This window comes from Pelecanus crispus, chromosome 11 (assembly GCF_030463565.1).
Source record: "Pelecanus crispus isolate bPelCri1 chromosome 11, bPelCri1.pri, whole genome shotgun sequence".
Taxonomy (NCBI): domain Eukaryota; kingdom Metazoa; phylum Chordata; class Aves; order Pelecaniformes; family Pelecanidae; genus Pelecanus; species Pelecanus crispus.
Genome location: NC_134653.1, coordinates 2,252,861 through 2,271,154, shown reverse-complemented (window position 1 = coordinate 2,271,154; position 18,294 = coordinate 2,252,861). Strand labels below are relative to the sequence as shown.

At 60.5% G+C, this 18,294-nt stretch overlaps 3 protein-coding genes across 4 annotated transcripts in view; 2 read left to right on the top strand and 1 right to left on the bottom strand.

The window, feature by feature from the left end:
* Nucleotides 1–18,294, bottom strand: part of HAGHL (hydroxyacylglutathione hydrolase like) — a 301,833-nt gene that overhangs the window by 184,573 nt on the left and 98,966 nt on the right. The gene's annotated exons all lie outside the window — the stretch shown is intronic.
* On the top strand, nt 368–2,784 carry RPUSD1 (RNA pseudouridine synthase domain containing 1). 2 transcript variants are annotated; one of them, XM_075718873.1, is made up of 6 exons: nt 368–386; nt 782–973; nt 1,084–1,207; nt 1,351–1,453; nt 1,532–1,633; nt 1,954–2,784. In XM_075718873.1, exons 2-6 carry the CDS (start codon nt 792–794, stop codon nt 2,352–2,354), a joined length of 912 nt encoding a protein of 303 aa, XP_075574988.1. In that variant the 5' UTR covers nt 368–386; nt 782–791; the 3' UTR covers nt 2,355–2,784. The 2 variants fall into 2 exon arrangements, with proteins under 2 accessions (XP_075574988.1, XP_075574987.1); XM_075718872.1 differs by having other exon boundaries at nt 1,351–1,633.
* On the top strand, nt 7,396–16,819 carry LOC142594549 (mesothelin-like protein). Its single transcript, XM_075718877.1, is given in 17 exon segments — nt 7,396–7,441; nt 7,906–7,937; nt 8,438–8,490; nt 9,062–9,182; nt 9,311–9,396; nt 9,834–9,960; nt 10,042–10,232; nt 10,332–10,422; nt 10,516–10,660; nt 11,571–11,755; nt 13,339–13,494; nt 13,658–13,791; nt 14,062–14,195; nt 14,357–14,457; nt 14,693–15,157; nt 15,159–15,693; nt 16,737–16,819. Coding segments are annotated over 17 exon segments (2,685 nt in total).

Sequence of the window (18,294 nt, the reverse complement as noted above, 5' to 3'; positions counted from 1 at the left end):
TGGGGCCTCCACGCGTGACACCGGGAGAGCGGCAGAGCTGTACGGTGTGACACCGGGAGGGCTGCGGGACCTGCACGGCGTGGCACCGGTGAGACCGGGAGACCTGCACGGCGTGGCACCGGTGAGACCCGGAGACCTGCACGGCGTGACATCGGTGAGACCGGGAGACCTGCATGGTGTAGCACCGGTGAGACCTGGAGACCTGCACGGCATGGCACCGGTGAGACCGGGAGACCGGTGAGACCGGGAGACCTGCACGGCGTGGCACCGGTGAGACCGGGAGACCGGTGAGACCGGGAGACCTGCACGGCGTGGCACCGGTGAGACCGGGAGACCTGCACGGCGTGGCACCGGTGAGACCCGGAGACCCGCACGGCGTGGCACCGGTGAGACCGGGAGACCGGTGAGACCCGGAGACCCGCACGGCGTGGCATCGGTGAGACCGGGAGACCGGTGAGACCGGGAGACCCGCACGGCGTGGCACCAGTGAGACCGGGAGACCTGCACGGCGTGGCACTGGTGAGACCGGGAGACCTGCATGGCGTGGCATCGGTGAGACAGGGAAACCTGCACAGCGTGGCACCGGTGTCGCTCTGGGACGCGTGCGGTGCGACGCCGGCACTGCTGCCACACCAGCACACCCCCATCGCACTGGGGTGCCCCACCCTGCCCGCTCTCGCTGGGTCCCTTTGCTCCCCGGCACCGCTGCGCCCATCCCCGGGGGTGCCAGGCCGCGGCTGGCGGCTCTTCTCACCCCGATCCCCTCTCATGCTCCCCACAGGGCGCTGGCCATGGAGCCGGGCACCATCGACAACCTGTCCATCCTCTACCAGAGCGACGACTTCATCGTGGTCAACAAGCACTGGGACATCCGCATCGACAGCAAGATGTGGTACGAGACGCTGACGCTGCAGAGCCAGCTCAAGTACCGCTTCCCCGAGCTGGCTGACCCCGACACCTACTACGGCTTCAGGTGAGCAGCCGGGGACCGGACCGGGCTCTGCCCTGCCTCCGAGCCGGCCTCGGCCGGGCGCACTGCCCGAGTGCCCGGGGATGCTCCTCCACCTCCTGTCTCCTCCCCAGGTTCTGCCACCAGCTCGACTTCTCCACCAGCGGGGCCCTGTGCGTTGCACTCAACAAAGCGGCGGCGGGAAGCGCCTACAAGTGTTTTAAAGACCGGCTGGTGACCAAAGCCTATCTCGCCCTGGTAAGCCCAACCCCACCACGTCCTGCTTCGGGACGTATCTTGAGTTTGCAACGTTGCAGCTTGGCCTCTGCTTCTTGTCCTCCCGGTGTCGGTGAGGAACGAGTGCCGGGGCTGGGTTTGCAAACTGGCTTTCTGCCCTGCAGGTCAGGGGCCACGTCAGCCAGAGCCGAATGACGATCCGCTACGCCATAGGCAAGAACACCACCGAGGGCATGACCCACATGATGTGCATTGACGGGACGGAGGGTGAGCGGCTCCGGCGCCCTGCCTGCGCTGCCTGGGCCGCGCTGTGGGGAGCTGACCCCCCTCCGGGTCTTGTTGCAGGCTGTGAAAATCCCAAGCCTTGCCAATCGGAGCTGATCGTGCTCGAGCACGGGTCCTACAGCGGAGACCCCGTCACCAAAGTGCTGCTGCAGCCGCTGACAGGTGGGAGCTCGGGGCCGGGGCAGCGCGGGCACGGGGGGCTGCTGCGGCCGGGGAGAGGCAGCAGAGGTGCTGCAGCGGGACCTGCGCTTGCAGCCCTGGGCCTTGGTTGCAGCATGGTGGCACAGTCAAAAAAAAAAAAAAATGCCTAAAAAGGGCTGAGCAGAGCTGAGAGCCGCACTCAGCTCGCGGAGGACTCCGGTTCTCAGGCTGGGGGGACAAACGCCATTTGGTGCGTTGTCGCCTCGCACCACGGTGCCCTCGCGGAGGGAGTCAGGGCTGACAGGTGTCCCCCATTCCTCCGCTCCCGCTCTCCCCCCTAGGGCGGACTCATCAGCTCCGGGTTCACTGCAGCGCCGTCGGCCACCCCATCGTGGGGGACTTCACCTACAGCCACAAGAAGGACAGCAGTCCCTATAGGATGATGCTCCACGCCTACTACCTGCGCATCCCCACCGGCAAGGAGCTCATCGAGGTCTGCGCGCCCGACCCCTTCGTCACCGCCATGGACGGCAACTGGGTGCCCCACCATGTCGCTCACCGGCTGGATGAGACCATCCAAGAGCTGAAGGACAAGATGATGCAGAAGCGGGAAGAGGAGGAGAGCCAGGAAGCCGTGCTTGGTGGCGGAGGAGAGGAGGCACTGAGCGAAGCCAAGAGCCCGGAGACGGAGGAGCAGCGAGCCCGGTGCGAGCAGTGGTTGGCCGAGTGGGCTTTGGAGTGAGCACAAACTACGTCTCTGCATTTCCAGCCCAACGCTCCATTTTCGTCCCAGTGGGTCTCCACAGAGCCCAGCGCTGACTCCACATCTGCACTTTCTGTACGCCGTGGCTTCCCTCACTTCTGGGGCTGGGATCAGACAGGTTTTAGCAGCGATTAGGATGGGTTTATTTTTTAACGTTACACATCATCCCTCTGGCCACTGGATGCCCCTTTCCTAATTCTGGGCCTCAGCAGAAGAGTCAGTGTGTCATGTACCAGCTTAGAGTGACCCCAAAGCTTTACGTCCCTGTCCCGGGGCTCAGGCACAGCTGGGGCAGCACGGACGCTGCCTTTGCCGCGAGCACGATGGACGTCTCCGCAAACCCTCGGCGCTAGGATGCCAAAACACAACGCAGCAAAGGGGAGAGGAGAACGTGCCGGGCGCAGCTTCGGTGTCCGTGTCCCCAGTTCCCTTCGCTCCAGCCTGCTGCGCTGACCGGCGCAGGCGTTGTGTGAGAGGTGGGAGATCAGGAGGCTGAATCGCAGCTTGGGGGGCACCGACAGCCCCCCCTAATCCTGGGGTGGGCCCGGGTGTTTTGCCCGTGGAGCTGGGCTGCGCGACGGGCGCAGGAGAGGTCCCTGCCTGCCACCGAGGACGCGCTGCCTGCCCGTCCCTCGCGCTTTCCTTCCTGCCTCGGCCCGCGTGTGTTTTTTTTTTTTTTCTAACGGTTTGTTGGAGGTGCGTGAGTTGATACGAATGGATTTTAAAACTTTTTTCAAATTTCTACGAGAAGAATCTAGTCTTTTAGCTGTTCTGAAATACCGGTGGTCTCGGAAATGCGTGTATTTTCAGTACTTCTGTGGTCAGAATAGCCAGCAGCCCAAAGCTTTTTTAATAAATCCTACTATTTTTTTCTCCTAACGTTGCCTTTTCCTGCGCCCACTTTTATCCTGGGTGCAGATGTAACCCCTGCTGAGACAGGTCGGAAGGCACAAGCCCCTTTCTGCTTTACCCAAATGAGGGGGAATCGGTTTTTGTCCCATCGCGTGGCTGCAGGGGTGTCGGCACCGGAGGGTGCCGCAGGCAGGGCCTTCGGGCGGGCGCTTTGGGAGGGCTCCGGAGCAGCGAGAGCAGAGGAAACGGTTGGAGCTGGAAGAAAGGCTGAGGAGTGACGCAAAGAGCAGGAAGGAGCTCGTCTCACGCTGGCGCTCAGCTTTGCAAGATGCAGAGAGTTTCTCTGGAAATGCCCTTGCTTTGCCGGCCGGCCTCATGCCGCTTCGCTCCCTCCTTCCCACCCCGCTTGTCCCTTAGAGGAAGCTTGGAAAACGAAGAGAGCAGGGCAGCAGGCGTGGGCTGGGGAGGGACAGGGGTGGCTGGAGCCCCTCGCACACAGAGCACCGATCCCCGGGGTATTCGGCACCGAGCCGCCGCATCAGCACGTGCCCAGGGTTATCGTCGCCCCACAAGCCCCGTCCGGTTTGAAATGCACCTGACGCTGGTTTCGTGTAACTCATATTCCTACCCTGAGGGGAAAGAAGACGGCACAGCCCTCTCCTCACAAGTGAACGCACCGTGCCAGTCACCGAAACCCCGCAGGGGTTTGCATCGCCCGTCCCCGGCTTCCCCAGGTGCCGGTGGGTGCAAGCTCACCGTGCTGCGGCGCATGGCCGGGGAGGAGGTGGCCGTCACCTTGCTTCCGTGGCTTGGCACAAAGCGCTGCCGCCCGCTGCGGGATGGGGATGGCGCACAGCTCTGGGCACCGAGCGGGGACTGTGGGCTCGTGAGCTGGTGGCAGAGGGCTCGGCGGGGTTTTGGAGGAGCAGAAGATCCGTCTCTGTCCTCCCAAGCCCCGTCTCTGCCCATCCCATCTCCCAGGAGCAGCCGGGGAGGGGAGAGGCAGCCACAGGCGGGTCCCAAAGCTGTAAATTAACGCTATGAACCTGTTTGCCAAAGAATGAACGTGGGTGACATGCAGAGGAGGTCCTGAAAAGTTACAGGTGGGATTTGCAGCATCAGAGGCAGGGACGCAGCCTTCCCTTCCCGCAGGCTTCGGTGCAGGAATGGTTGGGGGACGCATCCTGCAGCCGCGCATCCGGGACGCTCGGCCGCGGGGCCGGCGGTTGCTGGGGTGGTACGTGGGGATGCGCCGGTGCCCGCGCAGAAGGGGACGGTGATGGGACCGTCGGTGCTGGGGGGCTGGCAGCCAGTGCTCGCCCCGCCGTCTGCCTTGAGGAGCCCCTGCACCCCGCACCACCCGCCAGCCTTCGTGCATTGCACTTTAACCCGACATTGCAGGAACCAGAGAGAAATATATATTTTCCTTACCCTGCAGAGAGGTGTTTTCCAGGCGCCTTTCCCCGGCTCCCCTCCCGCGCCGTGCCCAGTCCTGCTCCCTGCCGGCGCTGCCGCCGACCCGTTTGCTGCATCGTGTGTGAATCCACTCGTGCGTTCGGACCTGGGGGGGGTTGTGATCAGGTGTGTGTTTTGTGACGTGCTGTACGGCTTGCAATAACCCTTATTTCTCGTTGTACGTTACCGTAGTAAACCACTGTCAATGTACCCTGCAGTTTACCCTCTGGTCTCTCTCAATCTGCGCCGCGCTGCACGTGCCGGTGCGATGCCGGGGGCTTCCAGGGATGAGCCCGGATGGGCACAGCGGGACCGGCCCCGGAGCTCCAACCTGGCTGACCTGTTGCGCTCATCCTCACCCTGCTGAGATCCACCTGGCCAAAACCACCAGGATTATCCACCCAAAAACCTTCCCGGATTTAGTGGCTCTGATACAACCAACCAAGGATGCCCAAGGCCCTTCCCCTGCCTGTCCGCTGCCCACCCTGGCCAACACCAGTGGCTGGGATTATCCCGAACCAAAGAGCAGAGAGGGAAGAAAAACTCCTAATTTCCAAACACGGCAGCTCTCCCTGGCAGGAAAATGTGGGAGCAGCCCTGGGGTGGCCGGTGGTTTAGGGGGTGCCCAGGGAAAGCTTGATTTCTCTATAGCTCTTGTACATCAGTGGTCATTCCTCGGGTTGGAGCAGCTGGAAAAGTAAGTGAAGCCCCACAGGAATTATTTGCAGTCTTCAGGTTGTGAGATTTTTAAGATTATAAACCCAGCAAGGGCGGAGAAGCAGCTGGTTAAGTGCAGGAGCGTTTCCAGCCCGCCCGGTGCGGGGAGATGCAGTCGGAGCCCACCGCCGACCCACCACGGCGCCGGGGGAAGGGGCTTGGGCAGATGCTTCCCGGCACAATCGGGTTGGGGTTGGATGCCTCTGTGCCTGGTCCTCCACAGCCCCAGGGGTTGTTTCGGGGCCAGTTTTAAGCTCTCTGCGGGGACACGGTGGACGCGGTGACCTGCAAAGGGCCCTGATGTGCCCCTGCCCTGCTCCAGCCACCTCTGCCCAGCAAGCCCGCGGCAAGGGCCGTGTCCCACCGGCAGCCCTGTAGCAAACAAGTTTCTGTAACTTTACCGCTCCAACGAGAGGTATTTTTACAGCAAATCCTTCCAAAATAGAAACCAGAAACGCCCACGGGCATTGAGCAAGCCCTGGTGCTGCAGGACCGGTTCCTCGGCAGGGGAACGGGGATGGGGACAGCGGCCAGGAGCACCGGGGGACGGCAAACCCCACTCAGCGCTGCACCGGTGGGTCCAGGGACCCTTTGCGAAGGGCATCAGCCCCAAAATGCGGCCGCTGACCGCTGCTGACGGCTCTCACCCTTCCCTTTTCCTGGGATAAATGCACGGATAACGCGTTCGCTGCAGAGCAGCATTGGGCTCCTGCGGGTTTTCATCGCGCAGCCCCGGAAAGGCTTTGCTTCCTTTTGTTGTGGTCTCCTCCTTCATGGCGCGTGCTGGGCGGCATCTCGGAGCGGGATGGGAAATTGTAGGGAGTAAAGCTGTAAAAAGGGGAATGGGAGTGTCCGTAGCCAAGGCAAAAGGGACGGGCGCGAGGGAAGCACCTTGCAGAGGGGTGCTGAGCCCATCACCGAGGCCTCGTCTGTTCTGCACCCCGGTCGCCCTATAAAATATAGCCCTGAACAGCTCAGAGGTTTTTGGCTAACGGGGAGGACCTTTGTCTCCGTCAGGAGCACAGAAACCACCAAGCCAGAGGATTTAACTCATTTGCCCCAAACTTCAAAGTGACCCTTTACAAAGGCCGGGGGGGGGAAAAATAACCAAAAAACCCCCAGGAGACACAGCAGCTTTACAAAACACGGTTGAGAAACTGCCCCGTCACACCCCGTTTTCAGCGCAACTTCCCCACCCCGCAGCAGATAAGTGCGGAGCCATCCCCGGCGCTGCCCATCCCCGGCTGCCGCGGGTGGGTGAGCACCTTCCCCGGCCGAGCGGTGCCGAATCCTCGTCGCCGAGCCAAATCCTGCCCCCAGACGGAGAGCGACTCGGCAAGGCCACCGGTGGGATTTAGGGAATGTAGTGAAACTTAGCGGAAAAATGACGTGCGCCTAGTTGGAAGGGCAACGAGCAATACGCCGATTGCTCCGGGCAGCGCTGAGCAGCCTGGCGGCGGCATTTCTAGAGTGGGGATTTATTTTTTGTTGGGGGTTTCTAGCTGAGGGGTGTGCAGTGGGGTACAGGGGGAGGGCAATGCCTGCAGGTGCTGCTCCACTGGGTTACACTGGATTTCTCCCAGTCTGTGCTGGTGTGGTCCTGTACGAACCTGGGGGATGGCGGGGAACCCCATCCCTGCAGGGCAGAGGCGGGAGCGGGGCTCTGGGTGTCAGAGAGGACAATTTATTGTGGCGTTTCTTTTAATAATGGACAGAGAATGAAATTCTGTTTTCTGTTAGATAGGAGTCCAAATCTCTCCCTCACTTGCAGGAGGGGTTTGTGCAGGCACTCGCAAAGCACGGCTGGGCACGCTGAGCCGCCGTACGCCCACGGCTCCAGCCCCAGCATCGGACGAGAGAATCGGCTGCAGGACCCCCAGCACCTTCCCCAGCCCGGCCGGCAGCCAGCACCGTCCCAGAGCGTGGGGCACGGCTCCCCGATCGCGCTCCGCGCTCGCCCGACCCGCGCCAAGGACGAAGCCCCGGCACCGGCAGCATGGTGCGGGCAGCCCCGGCCCCGGCAGCCATCGCTCTCTGCCTCCGTGAGTTACGCCTTGTCCCCCCAAAGCTGCCCCTGCCCCAGGACCCCCTTGCACCCCCGGCACTGGGGATGCTCCAGCCCGCGCTGCTTTTCATTCCCATTCCCAACCCGCTTGGCTTTGACCATCCCTGCGCTCTGCCCCGTGCTCCCGTCAGCATCCGCAGGCAGTAGGAATTTTCCCCAGCGTTAGAAATCTGCACGGACGGGTTTCCGGGGGCAGATTTATCATTTTTTGTCTTCTAAACCCACCCTGAGGCACCCCGGGTTTCGCCGGGCTGGCACAGGCTGCAGGGCGGTACGGGCGCTGCTCTCTGCGTAGCGTTCGCCAGCATTTACTAAACATTATTAAAGTGACAAAGAAAAGGCCCTTCCCAGACTTTAAACCCGGAGCCGCTTTAGAACAGCGCCCGGCCGCCTGCACGTACGGTCACGGATGCTTTATAACCCGCTCCCGCTTCGTTGCAGGTTTCTCCGCAGACCTCGCGAAAGCAGCAGCGGTGAGTCGCTGCCGGCTGCTCCGGTGCCTCCGAATACACCAGGGCTTTGCCGAAACCTCGCAGCTGGTGCCGGGGACGGCAGAGCTGCCGCGGTTCCCCCGCTCCTCGGCTCCGGGGAGGCAAAGCCGTGGCCTCCCCGCTGGCCCCTGGTGCTGCCCGTGGCCTTGGCCCGTCCCGTCCCTCGCTCACCTGCTGCCCCGCAGCCTCCCTGCCCCGCTCCCAAACCGAGCGCCGGGCCCCTAAACGTGGTGGGCAGCCAGCCCCCCCAGCTCTGGGGAAGCAGGGACGGCCCCGCTGATGCAGGGGTCCGCGCTGCCGAGAGCGGCCGTGGCGGCTTTTGCCCCACCGCGCATAACCCAGGGCAGCCCCAGGGCTGCTGCGGCTGTTCGCAGCTGCCGGTGCCGCCAGCTCAGCTCCCATTCCCGGCTCGGTCCCTGCATTTAAAAGCCCTTCTTCCCGTTCCTTGCTGGGGCTGAGCATCCCCCCGCCCTCCTCCCCAGGCTGCCCTGGTCGTCGGAGCCGTCCTGTTTGCCACCGAGCAACACGCTGCTGTGTAAGTACGGCCCCGGCCAGGGGCTCTGACAGGCGGGGGGTCTCGGGGGGCGCAGGCGGTGGGGCCGGCGTGGGTGGATGTTGCGTTTCTCCCCACATCCATGTCACGGCTGCTGTGACAGGTCTCTTGGGTTGGAGAGGATTTAGAGCCTTGCACAGCCGGTTCCCAGGCTGGGATTTCAGCTGTGTCGCCTTTTGTTGTGGCACAAACACACCAAGAATTTCCTTTCCTTTACGGGGCTGACGCAGGTGCAACGGGAGCCTCTCCCAAGCCGAAACCCAGGCTCTGCTGGTTTCTCCCTCACCCAAAGCCGGGGGCATGGTGGGCACCGCTGCCACCACCCCGGCCGTGGGGCTGGGCACCCTCATCCCTGCAGGGCATCCCCGTCGGCACCACCCCGGCGCTGGCATTAGGGGACATTTTCACGACACCCCACGTTACTCCAACTTACCCCACGCAACCATGGGCAGGGTGAAGGGCGATTTCCCGAGGGAACAAGTGGGTTTGTCCTCCGCGGGGTGTCGGGGGGCTAAAGCAGATGGTGAAATGCAACTGCACCTCCCCAACGCAGCCTCTCAGCCTCCGTCCTCCCAGATTTCCAGTGCATCCCAGCCAGCGACCTGCCCGCTGCCGCCATCCTCGCGTTTGCCCAGGGACTGCAAAACGAAACAACGGAGCTGAGCAGCGCCCAGGTGGGCAGGGGCAGGAGTGGGGGCTGCAAACCCCACGGAGCCCGGCGGGGCGCGGGGAGCCGGGGGGTGCCGGGGCGAAGGGGCTTTCACCGCCTTGGCCTTGGCAAGACAAACCCCTCTCTGCCCAGCTCTCCTGCCTGGCCAGGCTGCTCGCTGCCAAGAACCTGACGGCCGATTTCGGCAGGTACCCGCCAGACCTGCTGCTCTTCTTTGAGTGAGTACCAAGGGCAGCACACGGCTGTGGTTTTGGTGCCGAATCGCGCCAGCCGGCGCGGCCCCGGCGTGCGGGAGCTCACGTGGGAGAAGAGTGTCAGGAAAACGGCCTGCATCTGCGCGCACCTTCAGACATTTCCAGCCCCGCAGACCCCCTGCTCCTCTCCTTACCCCGCTCCTGTCCGAGGCCGGGACCACGCTGGCCGCGGCGTGGGGTGCGCGGGGTCAGGCAACCCCGTCCCGTGCCTGAGCCATCATCCCCAGGGTAGGAGACCCCCTCAGCCCCATGCAATTCGGCAGCTCATTGCTTAGAAGGGAGCAACAGTTCAAAACTACTTTCCCCACGCCCACAAAAAGCAAGATTACAGATCTCCTGCCCGAACGCGAGGAGCCCTTCGCCCCGTTCCTCCCTGCCGCGCTGACTCTTGCTCCCCGCAGCTTGGCTGAGGCGCGCGGTGGGACCTGCGGAGCGTTTTACGCCCGGGCTTCCCGCGGGAACCTGGACCTGTTGCCCAAGGGCTCAGCCCGGCGGACGGGGCTGCTGCGCGGGGCCCTGGCCTGCCTGGTGAGTGGGGGCCGAGCTGGGGGGCGGCCAGGGTCCCCCGCACCCCCCACGTTTGAACGAGGGCTGGGTCGTCTCAACCAGGGGGTGAGGAGCAGCCGCCTGCGCCCCGAGCAGCTCGGCAGCCTCGGGGTGCTGGTGTGCGACATGGAGCCGGAGACCATCACCGCCTCGGACCCCGGCATCCTGGAGAACCTGAAGCTCTGCCCAGCGCTGACGGGGGCCCAGCGGGACGCCCTCAACGCCGTGCTCCTCGGGGGGGGCACAGCGTACGGGTACGGAGCCTTCGTCTGCTCTTAGCGGGGTGGGCGACGAGCCGGGGGGATGGCGTACCCATGAGGGTGCTGAGCTGGTCCTTCTCTTGACGGCCACAGGGATCCTTCCCGCTGGGATTTACAGACTCTGCAAAATTTGGGGCCGCTCGCGTTGGCTTTGAACCAGACCACGCTGAGCTTGGTGGCCGAGGTAAACCCCCTCCTCGAGACCTCGGGGTGAGCTGCCCACCAGCCAGGCCAGCCCTGAGGCTGCGGGACCCAGCACCCTCTGCCCCCCCGGCAGGCAGCGCGGGAGGCTTTCGGCAGGAGCATCGCATCCGCGTACGGCAGCCAGGGACGTTCCCAGCGAGAGAAATCCCTGAGCCTCCTCAGGGCCTTTGCAGCAGCGTCGGCTTCGTCCCATCCCAGGCTGAAGCGGAGCGCAGACCGTGAGCGTTTCCCTTTGCTGCTGCCGGTCCGGAGCAGCTCAGAGCTCCTGGGGGGGAAAATCATAGAATCACAGAATCGTTTAGGTTGGAAAAGACCTTTAAGATTATCCAGTCCAACCATTAACCTAACATTACCAAGTCTACTCTAAGTCAATCAAGGGTAGACTAGACTAAACCATGTCCCAAAGTGCCACGTCTGCCCGTTTTTTGAATACCCCCAGGGATGGGGACTCCACCACCTCCCTGGGCAGCCTGTTCCAATGCTTGACTACCTTTCCTTCAAGAAATTTTTTCCTAATATCCAATCTAAACCTCCCCTGAAATGTCCCCGGGCTGGTCGGCATCTGGGTGCCCCCCAGGGATGGGGCCAGGAGCAGGCAGAAAGCTGTGGGACCGCCTCTGAACTAACTGGGGAGAGGGGGGAAATGTCCTTGCAGCACGCTGGGGTGTTCGCTCTTACCTGGGAGCAGGAATACGGCAGCAGCAGCCGGGAAGGAGCTGGAGGGGGGAGAGAAACTCCTGGAGCTGGGCAGGAACAGCGGCACGGGAGGATGCTGCAAGACCAAAGGATGCTCGTGTGGGCGATGTGGGAAAGGGTTCACCTTGCCAGAGCATTTTTAGTTGCCTTTAAGAGGACAAAGTCTGCTGAAACATCAGCAGGTTCTTCAGGAATAACTTTAAGGAATGAAAGCAAATAAGGCACCTTCATGGGCTGGGCACCCAGGGGATGGGAGGCTGATTTGCAGTCCCGCACGGAAGGACGGCTTGAGCAGCGTTATCGCGATTCCCAGGCAATTCCCGGTTCACTCAGCGGGGCTCTTCTGAGGGGCTCTGGGGCTCCGTGGCAGGGCCAGGGCCAGGCGGGCCGGGAGGAATCACCGGCTGCCTGACATGCCCTCCCTGCCCGCAGGCTGCCTGTCCGTGCCCATCACGGCCAGCACCATCCCCGACCCCTTCTTTTTCATCACCTACGACACCAGCGAGCAGTTCGACCTCTGCCTCAGCAATGAGGTTTTAAAAGCAAACCTGAAGCCTCTGCTGGAACAGCCGCTCACCGTGGAGTACCTCTGGGTCATGAAAAGAAAGCTGCAGCAGGTGATGGGTGACACAGGGCAGGTGCTCCCGTGCAGCCCCCGTCAGCGTGGGCACGCTCCGGGACGGGCGAGACCCGCTGCGGGAACGGGCGCCGCCGAATGCAGGGATGAAGGCGCCTGAGCGGGTCCTTTGCACCCATTTCTGCCGCCTTTCCCCTTCCCTGACCCTCTTTCCCCTTCCCTGACCCTCTTTTCCCTTCACTGACCTTCTTTTCCCTCCCTGACCCTCTTTTCCCCTTCCCTGACCCTCTTTCCCCTTCCCTGACCCTCTTTTCCCCTTCCCTGACCCTCTTTTCCCCTTCCCTGACCCTCTTTTCCCCTTCCCTGACCCTCTTTCCCCTTCCCTGACCCTCTTTCCCCTTCCCTGACCTTCTTTTCCCTCCCTGACCCTCTTTTCCCTTCCCTGACCCTCTTTCCCCTTCCCTGACCCTCTTTTCCCTTCCCTGACCCTCTTTCCCCTTCCCTGACCCTCTTTTCCCTTCCCTGACCCTCTTTCCCCTTCCCTGACCCTCTTTCCCCTTCCCTGACCCTCTTTTCCCTTTCCCTGACCCTCTTTCCCCTTCCCTGACCCTCTTTTCCCTTCACTGACCTTCTTTTCCCTCCCTGACCCTCTTTTCCCCTTCCCTGACCCTCTTTCCCCTTCCCTGACCCTCTTTTCCCCTTCCCTGACCCTCTTTTCCCCTTCCCTGACCTTCTTTTCCCTCCCTGACCCTCTTTTCCCTTCCCTGACCCTCTTTCCCCTTCCCTGACCCTCTTTCCCCTTCCCTGACCCTCTTTCCCCTTCCCTGACCCTCTTTTCCCCTTCCCTGACCCTCTTTCCCCTTCCCTGACCCTCTTTCCCCTTCCCTGACCCTCTTTTCCCTCCCTGACCCTCTTTCCCCTTCCCTGACCCTCTTTCCCCTTCCCTGACCCTCTTTCCCCTTCCCTGACCCTCTTTCCCCTTCCCTGACCCTCTTTCCCCTTCCCTGACCCTCTTTCCCCTTCCCTGACCCTCTTTCCCCTTCCCTGACCCTCTTTTCCCCTTCCCTGACCCTCTTTCCCCTTCCCTGACCCTCTTTCCCCTTCCCTGACCCTCTTTTCCCTCCCTGACCCTCTTTCCCCTTCCCTGACCCTCTTTCCCCTTCCCTGACCCTCTTTCCCCTTCCCTGACCCTCTTTCCCCTTCCCTGACCCTCTTTCCCCTTCCCTGACCCTCTTTCCCCTTCCCTGACCCTCTTTTCCCCTTCCCTGACCCTCTTTCCCCTTCCCTGACCCTCTTTCCCCTTCCCTGACCCTCTTTTCCCTCCCTGACCCTCTTTCCCCTTCCCTGACCCTCTTTCCCCTTCCCTGACCCTCTTTCCCCTTCCCTGACCCTCTTTCCCCTTCCCTGACCCTCTTTCCCCTTCCCTGACCCTCTTTCCCCTTCCCTGACCCTCTTTCCCCTTCCCTGACCCTCTTTTCCCCTTCCCTGACCCTCTTTCCCCTTCCCTGACACTCTTTCCCCTTCCCTGACCTTCTTTTCCCTCCCTGACCCTCTTTCCCCTTCCCTGACCCTCTTTTCCCCTTCCCTGACCCTCTTTTCCGCCCCGCTGGCCTGGCCCTACAGATTTACCCGTCGGGGATCCTGGAGAAGCAGCTGAAGCTGCTGGGGCCGCTGTCCCGCCAGTACACGGTGGAGGAGATCAGCCTGTGGCCGGTGACATCCAGCGACACGCTCTCGGCCCTGCTCGACCCCTCGGATGGCAAGTGGGGGGCTCCCCAGGTACACCCGCGGCAGCAGCGGGGGACGGGTGCTGGTGAACCCAAACCGGGACCGCTCGGTGCCCAAGGCCGGCGGGAGGCATTGCCCGAGGGCGGCACGGCGTTTCTACCGGGACCATCTTCCTTCCCTGCCGGCATCCAACCACGTGAACTGTGTTTCCCAGGTCCAGCAGCTGCTCAGCAGGTACCTGGCCCTGGGGGGCAACTTGACTGGGCCCTTGCTTCGGAAAATCGGCGGCAGAAACCTGTGTAATCTGCAGGAGGAGCAGCTCCAGCAAATATCTCCAGAAGCACTCAGGTAAGCCACTTTTTAGGGATGCCTTTCAGTCCTGCGAGGCTCCTGGGACCACGGGGGAGGCGGACGGTGGGGTAGCAGACTCCCACCTCCGTTTCGGCTCTGCCCGCTCGCAGGCAGCACGGCGGGATGGGGGATGGCTGCGTCCCGCTCCTGCCCAAGCCACCGGCACTGCGGGCAGGGTCAGACCACGCATCCCCCCCTCCCAAAAGGGCTTTAGCTGTGGTTTGGGGTGCTGCCCCCAGCTCTAACCTGTGACCCTCGCTCCCCCAGGACTGCCGGACAATTAAACATTTCTTCTTGCTCTCAAACCAAGAAGGACCAACTCTACAGGAAAGCCCAGGAAGCCTTTGCCGGCCAGGCCGGCAGCACCGGGGCGTATTACTGCCGGATTTGGCCGTACCTGGGTAGGCGTTTCAGCCTTCACCCTCCTTCCCACGGCGGCCGAGGTTGGATACCTCTTCCTCGGCCAGCGGGGTTCATCGCAGCAGAGTCATGTCTCCCAAACCCCTCTCCCAGCACTGGAAGTGTTTGCAGGTGTCGAGGTGCCCCATGTGCTTTCTTTAAGGTGGAGCTCCAGCAAAAGACCTGCAAGACTTGGCTAAAACCGGGGTTGCCATAGACATGGATCTGGACACCTTTCTTGCCCTAAATCCCGAGGAACTGCAGGTACGTCCCCCGCTACGCTGCTGCTCTTTTCCCTGCGGAAGGGCAGGGCTAGTCGAGGGCTGAGCGGTGGGGTTCGAGGCTGCAGCCCCACCACATCCCCAAATCTCTATCTTTTTCCCTTTTTTAAACTTTCTTTTGGAAGTTATTGCTTGCTCTGCAGCCCCGTGTAGCAAAGCACTTTGTGGCGATGCCGGCTGCGAGGATGAACAAAGATGTTGTCGTACGTGTATTGCAGAAACTCAGCGTCACGGATGTGAAAAATTTGCTTGGGGAAAACCTCCCTTACCTGAAGGAAGCTGAAAACGAGACCTCGGTGATGCGCTGGGTGAAGAGACAGTCCCAGCGGGAACTGGACTGCATCCTGGGAATCGGCCTGCAAGGGGGGATGGAGGAGCCCGGCCCCGCGGGGACGGCCACCCCTCCTCACCCCACCGCCTCGGCCAGTATCCCTGCCACGGCCACCGTTCCCGTGCCCACCACCCTCCCCACCCCTACTAACAGCCTCCCTAATTCGAGTACCAGCCCCCACAAGGCCCCCACCCCAAGCGCTATCAGCCCGACCCCCCCTAACAGCACTCACACCGCTGTCCCCGCTGCTGCCGGCAGCCCCCCCGCCACCTCCACCGCCCGGCCGGCTCCGACCACCCGCCCCGCCATCCCGTTCTCCATCCACCAGTCTGCCACCTCAAATAAGGCCACCCCCCCCCGCCGTCACCCTCCTCACCACCATCCTGGCCGCCGTCACCCCCAGCTCCGTCCCACCCCCTGCTCCCACCCGTGGGGCCACCACCGCCGCCGCCAGCGTTGGCACTGACCCGCCTGTCGCCACCTGCAACACCAGCACCCCGCTGGTGTCCGGGAACCCCTCAGCACCTGGGGGCACCGCCAACCCCGCTCCCGCCACCCCTCGCACCGCCGCACCGAGCACCCACGACGCTCCCAGCGCCCTTGTCCCCAACTCCACCTCCGCACCCGCTGCCACCGCGGCCACAGAAATGAGCCTCCCTCCCCACAAGCCCACCCCGATCCCCAACTCCACCGTCTCCACCCAAAAGAGCGTCATCTCCTCAACGGTCGAGACTACAACATTAATTTGCGAGACCGCTGCCCCTCCGGCGTTTCTCGGCCCCTCTTCCACCACCAGCAGCAGCGAGATCACTGAAAAACCACCGACAGGCGTGCCAGAGCCACCGAGACCAACATCCAGTGGATACATCAACCTGCAAACTGAAGCTGGTAAGGTGTGAACGTCCAGAGTCGGGAAAAAAGGCTTAGGAACCGATGGTGAGGCAGAAGCCTTCGCCAACGAGCAGTAGCTGTTCCACCTTGTTCCTGGCCAGCTTCCGTACTGGTCTGCTGCCGTCCAGGAAAAACCCCGAGTCGTTACTGGCTATACAGGCAGCGAGGCGTCTCTCCGGGGCGTTACAGCCCCTGGATCTGGAGCACGCTGCCTTCAGATCCCACGCGCTCTGCAAGTCCGGCAAGGCGCACCGTAAGAGGTCTCGTCATGCACGGCACCCCTCAGCCGCTCTGCGGAAAGCTGGAGCAGTTCCATTAATGCCAATGCGCTGTACTATTTTTCACAAGGGAAGGATACGGCCTTCCGTGTTTTAGCTGCATGCGGTGCTTCTGACTAGGCATCGCTGTAAAAGCCCTAAAACCCAAAGTCATAGAATCATAGAATGGTTTAGGTTGGAAAAGACCTTTAAGATCATCCAGGCCAACCATTAACCTACACTACCAAGTCCACCACTAAACCAATTAAGGGCAAAGTAGCAATTTCATGTTTCCTGCCTTGCTGGCTGGATCATTTATAATGAAAGTAAAAACTAGGAATCATTAAGATTGGAAAGGACCTCTAAGATCATCAGTCCAACCATCAACCCAACCCCACCATGCCCACTAAACCATGTCCCAGAGTGCCACCTCTGCCCGTTTTTTGAACACTTCCAGGGATGGGGACTCCCCCACCTCACCTGACAGAGCTACACCCATAGCTTTAATGACTCAAACAGATTTACTCTGGCTTTACACTGGTGAAAGAAAGACAGACTCAGTCCTGCTGACTGTTCACGGCCAGGTGACATTTCTAACAGGGGGGCAGGTCAGTGCCTGAAGGTGCAGGTATGGGCAACATCACGAAAGGCAGAGACGTGTTGTCCTGACACGTGCGATCCTCTGGGTTACCTGAATCCCAAAGCAACTGTACTGCCCTGATGGCTCCTACGTGCTGTTTATCCGGATAATCCAATTCTTTCTCATCCATTTTCTCCACCTAGGATCAGGATCCAGACTCTCCTCCTGCCTAGCACACATACTGATGACAGTCGTGGGAAGCTCGCTGCTGCGAGGGCTGCTCTGACGCTGCCGCCTCCAGCACCACGCTCACCGGATCCCTCCTTTAATTTTCATCACCCTGCAAAATAACAGTGCTAGCAAACTCCCTGCTGAAAAGCAGAAACCCAGGAAAGGACCAGAGTTTGTCCATTTGGTACCAGCACAGAACTGTCTATTATTTTTGAGGCTGGGCAGTGAAAAGAGGACAGATATTTTTCCAGCCCACAGAAGCCCAACAGGTACTAACTAGCTAGTTGCTCTACATAATACAATTATCAGCGATATTGACTCATCTGGCAATGCATTAATGCCGACAGCGGGCCCAGTTCTGCCAGCTTTACTCAGACTGAGTGGTATTTTACTTCTAAGCAATCCCACCGGGATCTGTTGAAACAGTGGGACAACTCAGGGATTGGAGTTATTGGCCATTGCAAGAGAAGCAGAATATGACCCAGCAACGCAGCCTGAAAACTCAGAGATCCACTAAATTACATTTCACTTGTTTCATGAACTTGTGAGACTTTTGATCAAGATTTGTTCAAACTACACGAAGCCTAGTTAGAGGCATGAGTAACTGAAGATAGTTTCTCTTGATTACTGATGCAATGCTATATAATAAAACAATCAACTTTTTTCCCCTAATCAAATGTGGGTTTTTATGTGTTTAGTGCTTTGTATTGTTTTTCTAGCTGGCTTAAAACTAAAGTTTCCACTTCTTTTGCTCTTTCTTCATTAGCTAGGATCTCCTCCTCCAATAGCTCTACTGCAAGTGTTTCTCCCTCCAGCTCGCAGATCTTCCACTTACTAGTTTCATTCTCCGTGGGCTGAGGAGATTCTTGCATGTCGTTCGTTGAGAGTGCATCAAGGCACGCAGAAAGAAATTGAGATTTCCATCAGGGGATCAGTGCTGTTAAAAATGCAGGCTGGCTGTCTTACATCGGGCTCTCCCCCACCCTATAGCTTGTGCCCCAGCACCACGGGATGCAGGCACTGGGGAAGCGCCTCTTGCCACCCAGAAGTCTGCGCTGAAGGACAGACCACAAGGTCCGTTCTCTTTCTGTAAAGCACGGACAATGAACATTTATAATGTCTTTGCTGGCAGGCTCTCCTCCTGGGGGAAAAGGGGGATTTCAGGGGCTGGATACAGGTGACACTGAGGCTTTTTTAGACAGAAATTCCCAATGAGCAGAAAACAAAAAAAAGTGTTGAAAATCTTACACAAAGTTCTTACGCCCTCCCCACAAGGAAGCTGAGAACAGCCTCGGCGCTTAGAGTTGAGTAGTCAACACCAAAGAAAAGTAACGGGCATGTCTGGGGTTCCTGACCAAGGTGCAGGCAGTCTGAATGAAAAGATGACAATAGCAACTCACCAATTTGCTTCTGGCATTTTTTACTGAGTTCCATTATTTATTTACAAGCAGCCAGAAAACTTCACTCCCACTCAGAGGTCTCGGCAGTGTCAAGAGATCAGGCTCTTTGAGAAATGTCATTGGTAACACA